The sequence below is a fragment of the Balaenoptera borealis genome (assembly GCF_965194805.1).
Source record: "Balaenoptera borealis genome assembly, chromosome: 2".
NCBI lineage: Eukaryota > Metazoa > Chordata > Mammalia > Artiodactyla > Balaenopteridae > Balaenoptera > Balaenoptera borealis.
The window spans coordinates 74,580,339-74,593,231 of NC_138867.1; the positions used below are offsets into that span (position 1 = coordinate 74,580,339).

Here is a 12,893-nt window from a genome sequence, read left to right on the forward strand (position 1 = left end):
TTGTTTTTTTGCCTATTTTATTGTTCCTTTCTTCCTTTTTCCTCTCTTGCTATTTTCCTTTTTGAATCGGTGATTTTCCATAGTGATATGCTTTGATTCCCTTCTCTTTATCTTTTGTGTGTCTACTGTAAGTTTTTTGCTTTGTGGTTACCATGAGGCTTACATAAAATATCTTATTGATATAACAATCTATTTTATTGGTCAACTTAACTTCATTTGTGTACAAAAACTGCTCTTTTACTCCTCCCCTTTTCTTTTTTGGGTCATAATTTACCTCTTTTTATATTGTGTATTTATTAACAAATTAATGTAGCTATAGTTATTTTTAATACTTCTGTCCTTCAACTTTTTTAGTAGAGTTAACTGGTGAACACACTACCTAACTACTGTATCAGAATATTCTGAATTTGACTACATGCTTACCTTTACATGTATTGTATATTTTCATATGTTTTCATGTGACTAGTATCCTTTCGTTTCAGCTTGAGGAACTCCTTTCAGCTTTTCTTGTAAGGCGGGGCTAGTGGTAATGAATTCCTTCAGTCTTTATTTCTCCTTAATTTCTGAAGGACAGCTTTGCCAAGTAGGGTATTGGTTGGTAGGTTTTTCTTTCAGCACTTTGAATATATCATCCCACTCTCTTCTGGGATACCTCTAAGGTCTCTACTGAGAAATCCACTGATGGCATTATGAAGGTTTCCTTGTAAGTTACAAGTTTTTTTCTCTTACTGCTTTTAAGATTCTTTCTTTGTCTTTGATTTTTGACAGTTTTATTATAATGTGTTTTTCAGAGAAGATCTCTGTAAATTGAGTTTGTTTAGGAACTTCTATTATTTATTCACAAGTCCAATAAACATCTTTACCAGAATGACATGCAGCTATCTTATATTTAACAGGTTTAAAATTAATCTCTTAAATGTGTGCTTTGACCTACATTCCCTAGGAAAAGTCCACCATCTACCTAGGTACCCATGCTGTGAACTTGAGAGTTTTTCTACTATTTTCCCCTTACATTTCACATCATATTAATCACAAATTGTTTCCTAGTCTAACTCGTAAATGTCTTCCTACTACTTTCTCATTTTCATCTCTTATTTCATAACCGTCTCTTCAGTTCATTAGTGTCATCTTTGTCTTCTCTGTTGGGTTGCCTCTTAACTTGTGTTCTTATCTCTAATTTCTTCCTTTTACAGTCCATTCACTAAATTTTGAAAAATGGAAATAACCGTATCACTCTGATGCTTAAAACCCAGGAGCTGCTTTTCATTACCGTCAAGGTCATGGACTGTTAGGTTGTCCACAGTTTGACTCTAAACTATTGAACCAGCTTCTTTTAGCATCCTTCCCACCCATCCTTTCCAGTTATCCTTTGTAACTGAATCACTTGATATTTCCCATGGTCTCCTATGCATATACCTTTAACTATATCTTCTATGTCTCAAATAATTTTCTTTCTTTATGTCTGCCAAAAAAAATACCTATTTTTCCTCTAAACATCAACTTAAATATCAACTCTTTAAAGTGTCTATTTTCAGATTAAAACACTACCTCTTATATATAACCTTGGTAGACTCAGAACCTGTCATAAATGCTATGATTGTACCACTCATACTATATAATGAATACTTGAGTAAGTCAGCTATGTAAATTGAAATTCATCCTGGAGGTCAGTGATTAATTACAGAATATATGGTAAAAATAATAAATTTATGAAGAATGTGGGGCTTAATTTACCCCTTGATGGAAATATCTGAACTGGAAAAAAGAAAAGCCTTAACAACCAAGGCAAGTTTACACAAATGTAGGTTTAGAGAAAACTTTCATGCTTTCTCTATAATATATACATAATAAAATTTTACACAGTATATGGTTAGCAAAATGTATCTAAAATACCTGGAAGTCACCAAATGATACTAATGTCTCAACATTTTAAATACTGCGTGAGGCGTGTCATATCTTATAAGAAAAAAGTCTTCTTATACATATATAATAGATAAAATTCTAATTTACCAAGAGTAATGGATTTTTGAATCACACAACATGATTTAGAGAAAGGTTTTAAAGAGCCTATAAAATTTTAAATTTACTTTTGTCTATGAAGTAGAACACCCAATATAGACTTGTTACCCCTTCTTTGTCACTGAGCCGGTTAATTCTGTGAAACTATGAAAAACCATACTATACTCAAAGTTAACAAAAGAAGGCTTCCTATACCTTTAAAAAATTTTAAAGACATTTTCATCACTTTTTGAAAATTGTGCTAGAAATTCTTCTAGCTTTCTTTTTTATCTTATAATTGAACAGTGTTTAACTAAAGTAAAGCTAAAGTTAATGAAGTCTGTCCTTGATTGATTTCCATTGGTTACCAGAAGTAACTCTATTGAGAGTACCTAGAGGTAGTCTCTATTGCGTGGTGTATATTTAGTGTCTTTGGAAGTAGCCACCGATTTTTTTTGGGTTGGCTTCTCAGCTGCTCTAGGAAAAGGAACAATCTGAAGAAAAATCCCTAGCTTTATCATGCCAAATGCAGAGGAAAGAGAATACAGAAGGGTCAAGAGCCAGGGTAGAAGCCAAGGGAATATGGCCCTGAGACATTGTCCCTAAATAGATAATATGCTATTAATCTGGGGCCACAATTATGTGACTATGGAAGGATAGAGTGATTGAGAATGAGTGGCAGAGTCATGTCATACAGAGGGGAGGAGAGTGAAGACTTACTTATCTCCATATTCCTACCTCTGAGCTGTAAGACCCTGACACATTAATAAATGTCAGTAACAGTAAAAATGATATAACAAAGACGATAGGTTATTTTGTACTTCCAAAACACTTGCTTTTTTCTCTTTCTTGCTAGGTCATATGAATTCAACCTTAAAGAACAAAATCAGCAAATTGCTTACTGAATAACTATTATGTGCTAAGGCCTAAGTGAATTCTCTTCTATTTAAGCTAAGAATTTGTTTGCTCATGATGAAAAAATGCATAACTTAATTTAAAAATTCATTACAGTTTTTTAGTTTTTCAGTACTTTAGTTTCTTAATATTTTGGCATCATGTTTTATTTTAGATATTCTTAACAAATCTTAATTATAACCTATTCTGATTATCCTGCTCCTGAACTGAATTACTTGTTTTATAAATAACTCAATCCTCTGAAAACAATCTAATTTTGCTAGCTATATTAGGAGAAATGTTGTTAACGTAGAGGACAAATCTGTGTATTCTAAATTAGAACTAAGTAGGAGATACAGCTCTGTATGGGAAGTATGATATCATATGAGAGTCTTTATTTTCATTGAATTACTTAAAAAGAGAATCATGAAAAATGTTTATAAATACAGGGAGCCTATTTACCTATCGTCTGAGGATTAGAGAAAATTGCAGTAAATCTATGGAAGAGAGATGTTGTCAGGATCTCTTCAAGGATTTTCTCAGGTGGGTGGTATGTTATTGCACATGGGTGTGTACACACACACACACACAAATACATGAATAGAAATAGCAGCTTTCGACTCGCATTTTCCATTTATCCAGAACTCCAAATAAAAAAATATTGAGAGTATGCTTCTCCACAAAGTCTTAGAATCATAGAATCAAAGGGTTGGAAAACTTCCAGGCATGTCCTCAAAGGCATATCATGATTCAAACCCCTGTTCAAAGACTCATTAGCTTCTTGAACTTCTTACTCTAAACATACTCAGTTTATATGACCTTTTATAGCTACTGATTATACAACTCATTCTACTACCCTTACCTCATTCTCTTAGCTTATGTTAGCTTTAGCTCTCCTAGCACCAGCCTCAGCTTTTCTGACTACTGCTGTATCTCTCTGAGAAAAATTCCAACTGGTGCTTTGACTTATACCCCTCATGACTTCTCTTAAGTCCCTGGATCCTCTTCTTCACATGCAAGATGGAACCTAGGTGAAAAGAGAACTTTATAAAGCATTGGATCCAGTCTCCATACAATCCTTGGTTAATCTTTACAGCAATCCCTGACAAATGTTCATTCACTTTCTATTTGAACTCCTCTATGAGAAAGCATGTATTTCCTCCCAGGACTTTCCACATAGAGTAGAAATCTTTTAGATTCTGGCTCAAAATCTAATTGCTGGATTCACACCAAAAAAACCCCTAAACATTTCAATTTAATAATCCTTCATTTTGTCACTGTTATTTTGTTTCCAGGCTAAACATTTCTTATTTGTTCAAATATTTCCACATATAGCATGCTTTTGCGTCTTTTCACTATCGTAGTAGCTCTCCTCTAAACTTGTTCTATCTATCCATCTATATCCATCTTCTTCTCTTACATTTTATTTTGGAAAGAATTTTAAACACAGAAAAGTTGAAAAAATTGTCAGAGTTCACATATATCCTTCACTCAAGGACATATATATACATACTTATATAACCGTAGTACAGTGATCAAAACCAGGAAATTAACTATGATAAAACACTATTAACTAAATGGCAAACCTTCAGATTTCACCAGTTTTTCTCCATCTTTGGAGACAAACATATGATTTTATTAATGTACATCAATATATTAATGTGATGTATGATATTATTAGATAGAGCATACCTACCATTCCTAGAAGAAATCCCTCTTGGTCATTGTATTATTTCTTAATATGGAGTTGGATTCTCTTTATTTATATTTCACTTAGTATTATTGTATCACTATTCATGAATGATGTTGGTTTATAGTTTTTTTTCCCCTTTGGACTGCCTTTATTTGGTTTAGGTAACAGTGTTTTACTTGCTTTATAAAAGGACTTAGGAAGTTTTTCTTCCTTTTAACAGTGCATGAGACAGTCTGGTCTCAAAAGGTTTGGTAGAATTCCCCTGTGAAACCATCTGGGCCTGTTTCTTTTTGTGGAGTTGTCCCTCAATAACTTTTTCTAGTTCTCTGTAGAAATTGGTCTGTTTAAGCTTTCTAAATCAAATGGGAACAATTTTGATAGTCTGTATTAAACTAGGATTTTATCCATTGTGTGTAGGTTTTCAAATTCATCTGCACGGAGGACTGCAAATCCTCATCACTTCTTTATGATATACCCACAAACATAAAATTCTGTTCTCCACAAATGATGTCACCATAGTGACCTAGTTTGGCTAATGTCAGACAGCATGACAGAGTTCTTTATTAATTGCTTGTAGCTATGGATAATGAAGAGAAGGCATATAATAGCCTTAAAGTGTGTCTAGCATACCTTTGCCATTATTCAGTTTAATTTGAATAATAATTACAAGGGTTTTTGTATTCTGTACCTGTGTCCCCATGATGTGGTGTATTACTTAAGACACACAAGCAAAATAAGTTTTCTTATTCAAGTAAGAGAAGTTGCCATTAGAAGACAAAGATGAGAATTATCTGTGATCAATTTAATATTCTAAGTTAAATGACCCGAGTCATTTTACCTGTCGTAATTACTGGACAAATTCATAGATAGATTACCTCCCTTACTCCTTCTTTCCATAAGCATTCATTGAATACTATATAGGATATCCAAAAAACCAGTTCTACCATGTCCTATATTTGAGTAAAAATCACACATTTTTTAACACTCATTTAAAATCCACCTGTAATATCCTTCTATGTAAAGGAGATAGCATCACCAAATAGCATTATCAGTAAAAAGAATATTTGTTTAGTCATTCTAGCTGGTTAACACTTATAAATAAGCACCCATGGCCGGATGCAACTCTGACTCTTATTTCTAGTACACAGGCATCCAACTCTTAAGTAAATGTGCTTAATATTTGGCACACCCAGGTACTGAAATGTAGGGACCTAAAAAAAGTGTACTTTAGCCAGTTCACTGTACTCACTATGTGTAGGGAAGTGGCTGTAAAATTTTTCTTGATCGGAACACAGTTGAAAGAGTAGAGGCTTTGTAGGTAGATAGACAAGAAGTCAGCTACTGGCTCTGCTGTGTTCTAGCTCTGTGACCCTGAGCCGGTTACTCTCTGAGAGTTTGCTGTTCCCCATCTGTGGAATAGGTATAATAAAACCTGTGTGTCATAGGATTGTGATGTGGATTGAGTGAGATAATGCATGTAGAGAAAATGCATGTGCAGAACCTGGCACAGGGGGGCCAGTTCATGACAGCCTTGTGATGAGTCTGTGAATGTGTGTCACACATGAAGTAATAATTACATGTAGTCTATCAGACAAGCCTGGCTAAACATTATTGACCCTATGAATTCCTGAAGGGCAGCTTATCATTTTACTACCTCCAGTTATTCTGAAACTATTATTTAAATTATTTCTATCATTTTCTTTTGCATCTTTGACATTAGGATTACAAATAATACACTCTTTAATATTTCTGAAACTCAGAAGCTTTTATCAGCCAAAGTCAGGAGTTTGGTTTATTTTGCTTTGTTTTGTGTTTGTCATAAATAAGAACAAAATGCCTCTAAAGCTTGCAATCTTCTATGATACTGTCTCATTTGGTTTAGGTTGATATAACAGAATACCATTGACTACTGGGTGACTTAAACAACAAACATTTATTTCTCACAGTTCTGGAGGCTGGAAATCCAGATCAGAGTGACAGCAAGGTCAGGTTCTTGGTGAGGGCCCTCTAGCTGGTCTTGTCCTCACATGGCCTTCCTTGGTGCATGCAGAGAGAGATCCTGTGTTTCCTCTTATCTAAGAGCATTAATCCCATCACAAGGCCCCACCCTATGACCTAATCTAACAGTAATTATTTCCCAAAGGTGCCGTCTCCAAATACATCACATTGGGGGTTAGAGTTTCAACATATGAATTTGGGGAGAGGAGGAACACAAACTTTCAGTCCATAGCTGGTATTTTTATAGTTTATCTAAATGTAAATACAATCTGAAGTGAAAGATTAAGTATCCATTTAGTTCCAGGGAGTCCTTTTTGGTAAGACCACAAGTTGTAAAAAATAATAGAACATTAGCTTCATTTATGTCGAAAGATGAGGAACTGTATCCTTCCATATCCAGAAACAACTAGATTTATTCTAATATTATTTTCGGACAGTAGTGTCATATAAATATTTTTATTTGTGATTACTTCAGTAGTATCAGTAATAGCTTTTTCCAAGTCTCAATACTTGTAACAATATTATAATAATATGTAACTTCACCTACAACTTCATATTAAAGGTATTTGGTATGTATTTTTCTACCTTTTCTCTATGTATATTCTAATATATGTATATACACATGCTCATACCTACATAAATACAAACTCATAGGGGCTTCCCTGGTGGCGCAGTGGTTGAGAATCTGCCTGCCAGTGCAGGGGACACGGGTTCGAGCCCTGGTTTGGGAAGATCCCACATGCCACGGAGCAGCTAGGCCCGTGAGCCACAACTACTGAGCCTGCGCAACTGGAGCCTGTGCTCTGCAACAAGAGAGGCCGCGATAGTGAGAGGCCCGCGCACCGCGATGAAGAGTGGCCCCCGCTTGCCACAACTAGAGAAAGCCCTCGCACAGAAACTAAGACCCAACACAGCCAAAAACAAACAAATAAATAAATAAATAAAATTTTTTAAAAAAATACACACTCATAATGAAAACAGGATATGTTCTGTTTTGTAATCTACTTTTTATTTATGGGACAATTTTCTATATCCGTATATATCAATCATATTTTGTACTGTAATGTTCTATTATATTTATTTCACCAAACTTCTATTGGTAGACTTTTGGACTATTTCCAGTTTTTCTTTATAACATTGTAATGAATATCCCTATATAGGTATCTTTGTATACTTGTGTTATTGTTTGCCATAGGATGAATTTTGAGCAGTGGAATGGCTCATTCAAAGAAGACATATATAATTTTTTACTTTAAAAGATATTACCAAAGCATTTTCTAAAATGAACACACCTGTTTACACTGAAATCACAAAGTATGACAGAGCCTATTGCTCCACATTCTTGACAACTCTGGGCATTGTAAGTTTTTTTTCAGTGTTTGCCAACGTGAGGTAGGTAGGTAGATATATAGATAGATAGATATACACATACACACACATAGACATATATGTTTACATATATACATATATAGATAGATACATTTTATATGTATATACAGATATATGTTTTTATATATATGTTTTAATAGCATCATTTATTATGTATCAGACATCATACTAAGTACACGTCTAATTTATATATCATTGCATACACTTATTTACCATTTTTATCTATTTTGTGACTTGCTTGTTCATCTTCCTCCATTAATTTTTCTGATTGTTTTTCATGTTTTCCAATAATTTGAAGAGTAGTATTTCCTTGTTTTCTTTCTCACTTTTTTTGGAGGTGAGGTGCACTATATTAGGGCTATTAGCTTTTGTCTCCCTTGAATTTTTATTTCTCTATTAACACATCTTTCTCCTATCCATTTGTAAGGAAAATTTACATTTTAATGTATGAGATAAGCTTTTGTGTGATATCAGATTATTTCAGAGAATTAGTTTAAATGTTTTGTGTGCTAATTAAATTTTCCAAGTACAATAATGGTACAGTTAACACATTGAGAACATTTAAAGTGATTTACTCAGGGTCAAAATGGTGAAAACGTGTTGCCACAAGAATCTCAGTCTGTGTTCATCCTAATTTATTAACTAGAGGCAGAATCAGGAAGAATAATGATTACGTTTTAATGCAGAGTGCTAAGAACTTAGGCATTTCAAATATCAAGCTGAATAAAGCATTAGGAAAGAGGTAATTGTAAAACTGCAGGAGGTGGAGTTGTAATGAGAGATGCTTGTGAATTGCATTTCATCTTGCTTATTTTCTTTAAAAATTTTACAGATGAAATGAAAAAATAGATCAGCTTTCATTTTCAGATGCTCTGCATTACAAGGTATTTTGCAATATATCAAAAACTCTCATTTGGAAATCTAAGAAAGCTCATACAACCACAAATGGTCAATCGTGTATTAGTTCAGGAAATAAATCAGTTATTTATAGGGGAAGTTTTGTTGAAGTCTCTAATGAAAAAGGAAATGCCCACAAATATAAACAGTTTGTCCAACAGGATATTTAGTGACTTAAGAAAACCATACCTGGCTCAAAAAGATTTTCTGACAGTTGATTTGGGGGTTATATTTTCTACTTTGTGGCTTTTCAGGAGCAAGGAATCTGCTTGCTTTTTTTTTTCTTAAAATAATATTTTTTTAATTATAAAATTTTAGTGTTTTTAGGTGTTTTAGAAATTATGGAAAACTTAGAAAATATAATTTAAAAAATAAAAGTCAGATATGTTCCCATCATTCAAATATTATTACTTCTAACTGTTTATATGTTTCTGTTTATATCTAGATTTATAGATTTTTGCTTTTATTATGTAAAATTGGGGTCACACAGTTTTATCTCCTCCTTATTTCACTTAATGTTATATCATTAGAATTTCCCATGCCATTGGGTATACCTCCGCATTTTTTTAATGGCATCACAATATCTGTCTCAAGATGGACTTTATCATAGTGTGTTTACCATTCCCCAGCATTGGACATTTAAGTTCTTCCCTTTCCTCATTTTTAATATTTAAAAGGTCTGCAGTATGTGTGCTGTGTCACATTTCTACATCACAGATTTCTTGAAATGAAATTACTGGATTAAAAATATGAAATTTTTAGAAATATTGCCAAACTGTCATCCAGAAAGGTTAAAAATTTAGTCTTAATGATGTTTCTGGAGAGTACCAGTCTCCCAACAGCAGTGCTAGTCTTGATTGTGAGCTTTATGGTTTTGATAGGTAAGTGCAGTGTGTTAGGGTTGTCCAGAGAAATGGAACCAATAGGATGTAGGTAGGTAGGTAAGAAGGTAGGTAGGTAGGTAGGTAGATAGATAGATAGATAGATAGATAGATAGATAGATAGATAGATAGATAGATAGATAGATAGATAGACACAAATTTATAGTAAGGAGTTGGTTCATGAGATTACCGAGGCTAGCAATTACCAAAATCTGCAGGGAAAGTCAGCAAGCTGGAGACCTGCGAGAACCAATCGTGTAATTCCAGTCCAGAGGCTGGCAGGCTTGGGACCTCAGAAGAGGCAATGTTTCAGTTGGAGTCTGAAGACAGGAAAAAAGCCAATGTCCCAGTTCAAAGACCATGAGGTAGGAAAAATTCCCATTAGGGAGAGCAATCTACTTTACTCAGTTTATCTACCAATTTAAATGTTAATCTCATCCAAAAACACCCTCACACACACAGGCAGAATAATATTTGACCAAATATCTAAGCATCCCATGGTCCAGTCAGGTTGCCAAATAAAATTAACCATCACATGGAGTGATTTATTATTGTTTCTGTTGCTATTTCTTTAATGAGACCAGGGAGTTTGAATACACCCATATATTTATTCGGCCATTTGTGCTTCTCTTATAAATTGTTCATGTTGTTTTTCTATTTTTTTATAGATTTGCGAGAGCTTTGTTCCTATTAAAGACATTATCCTTTGTAGTATTTGATGAAATATTTGTCACAATTTGTGATCTATGTTTTTAAATTGTAGTAAAACCTATCCATCTTTTCCTACATTTTTCTTGGCTTATTATTTGTATGCTTAGAAAAGTTTTGTGTTCTTTCAGCATGAAGATTTATTTCTTCCTTAATTTCAGAAAATTTTTCTTCAATTACATCTTTAATGCCGTTCTATTCCCTTCCATTTAGGGAGGTTCTTTATTTCCTGAACACCAATTAATTTATTGGATCTTTGTAACTCCCGTATATGCATTATATTCTCCCTAATTTCTTTTCCCTTTGTGTTTATTTCTCTCAAACATTTTCTACTTTTTGCTAATTCAGTTGCATACTGTATTTTTTATTTCTTACGCTCTTAAATAATTTGTTATTTTTGGTGGATATTATTTTTCACATCAGAACTCAGGAAATAATATATTATTATTGTCTGGCATTTCGTGTTACAGAGATTAGCCTGATACTGTTTTTCCATTCAGGTAAATTTATTCTTTACCTTCTTGGATGCTTGTAGATCTTTAACATTTTATTTCTATAATGTAAAAATTTGGGCTGAATGTATATAGTTATAGCTATTTTTTCCTTTAAATGTGTCTGGTACTTGGGCTCTTAACTCCACAGACATAGCGTGTTCTGCTTCATTGAGTTTTTCAATCATATGCATTTTCTAGAATCAGAGATAACAAAGTATTATGAGTACTTATCACTATACCTTGTCTTCTATGATCATAGTAATCACACTTAATCGTTTTCAACTCTTTGACTTTTTCCCATGCATCCTGCCACAGCTTCTCAAGTTTGTCTGCTCTGTTAGTCAGCTGAGTTTCTGCATTGTTATTCTGCTTATCCCTGCTTCCAATGCAGATTTCAGTTGTTACACATTTTTTTCCCGTTTCTTTTGCTTCTTTGACAGTTCCTTCAGACAACATTTGTCTGGGCCTTATTTCGCTTCTTTTCCTTAGGCTTTGCCTTCTTATATTCTATTTAAGTTCTAAGCAGTTAGAAAAAAAATTTTTCTGACCCCTTAATAATTTTCAAAATGTTTGATTTTTCAAAAATTATTTACTCATCCTAGAATGAGATTCCCATGGAGCCTTCTGTTGTCCAATACATGAAGCTGTGATGGTTAGCTCTGCTCGCTTTGTTCTTAGTTAGAATCTTCTTTTTAAATATCACGGTTGATTTAACGTCTATGTACATAATAATAGCCCAATTAACAATAATGTATAGCATACCTCTGCTGCAGGCCTATAGGATAGAAGTGGCATTTTCATCTGCCTACATAGCCTAGTTGTCTGACACTTTAAACCGATAAAATACATGAAAAATGTTAGCCCCCAACAGACATTGCTGCCAGGGTTTTTCCTGTCTCTGTACCTGTGAAATACATCTTTCCTAGGAACCATACCTCTCAGAGTACCATGCCCATCACAGTCCCCTTTACTCCTATTGCTCCTATGGATTTGGTGAACTGCAGGCTTGGAAACAATGGCTAAAGCTCATTAGTATCAATTGGATGAGTAGACTGCTGGCAGGAGGAAAAGAACTCTGGCTTCCTCACAAGGAAATTTCTGTGAGCTGCCTAGCTTTCCAGCGATAGAGATCCTGGCTGTTATTAGCTAAATGAATGCCATGGGAATTTTTAGGTAACTTGTTTCTTCATGAGAAATTAAGGTGCCAAGAGGTGGAAAGTCAGAAAAAGTATGGGTAGCACAGCCGGGATTAAACCCAGTGGGTCTGACTTATCCGTAGGTCCCTAGCTGCTCTCGCACATGCACACTGGAAATCCTATTCTGCCTAAAACAGAGTAACTGATGATATTTTATTTGAATATCTGACTATTTCTCAGAAGGTAGAGGAAGCAGTGAGGCATACTTGACACAATTCTGTTCAGTTCGAGAAACAGAAACAATAAGATCCAGCAGCTATCAACCTTTGCCAAATGGAGTCCTTGATAAACAGAGGGAAAGCTTGAACATAATTAGATATGTGTTCACACTAAAATTTAGGAAGCTCAATTTTAAAACACTCAGATAAAAATTAGATAACATTAGTATTTCATGACCAGAGACTCTAAAAGGAAACACAGTACTAGAGGAGAAAGTTTAAAAATTAAATTCAAATGAAATGGTTGAAATAATTTTAAAGAGAAAAAAGGGAGAGATAGTCATCAGAATCATTAGGGTATATGTATTCTTTCTGGTGGGCTCAAATGAAACAAGGACAAGCATAGTGAAAGAAAGTAGGAATATATCATTAATAGAAAAAGAATGGCTAATATAAGAAAAAGGGATGCTTAAACCTCAAATGATGTGAGACTTGCTAAAAAAAATGATAAAATGACAACTGAAGGGAAGGAGGGGCCATTTAAAGTTATTGTTCATATTAAAGACACACTAAACAGTGAGGGAAAT

The 12,893-nt window shown here is 34.0% G+C and overlaps 2 protein-coding genes across 5 annotated transcripts in view; one reads left to right on the forward strand and one right to left on the reverse strand.

Annotated features, from left to right (window-relative positions):
- Nucleotides 1-12,893, forward strand: part of ADGRV1 (adhesion G protein-coupled receptor V1) — a 566,898-nt gene that overhangs the window by 402,217 nt on the left and 151,788 nt on the right. The gene's annotated exons all lie outside the window — the stretch shown is intronic.
- Nucleotides 3,442-12,893, reverse strand: part of LOC309622488 (uncharacterized protein) — a 64,041-nt gene continuing 54,589 nt past the window's right edge. For all 4 annotated transcript variants that reach the window (XM_082378566.1, XM_082378565.1, XM_082378564.1 and 1 more), the window contains one exon: nucleotides 3,442-3,919. In XM_082378566.1, the coding sequence (XP_082234692.1) occupies nucleotides 3,801-3,919 (119 nt within the window). In that variant the 3' untranslated portion in view covers nucleotides 3,442-3,800. The remainder of the gene's footprint in view (nucleotides 3,920-12,893) is intronic.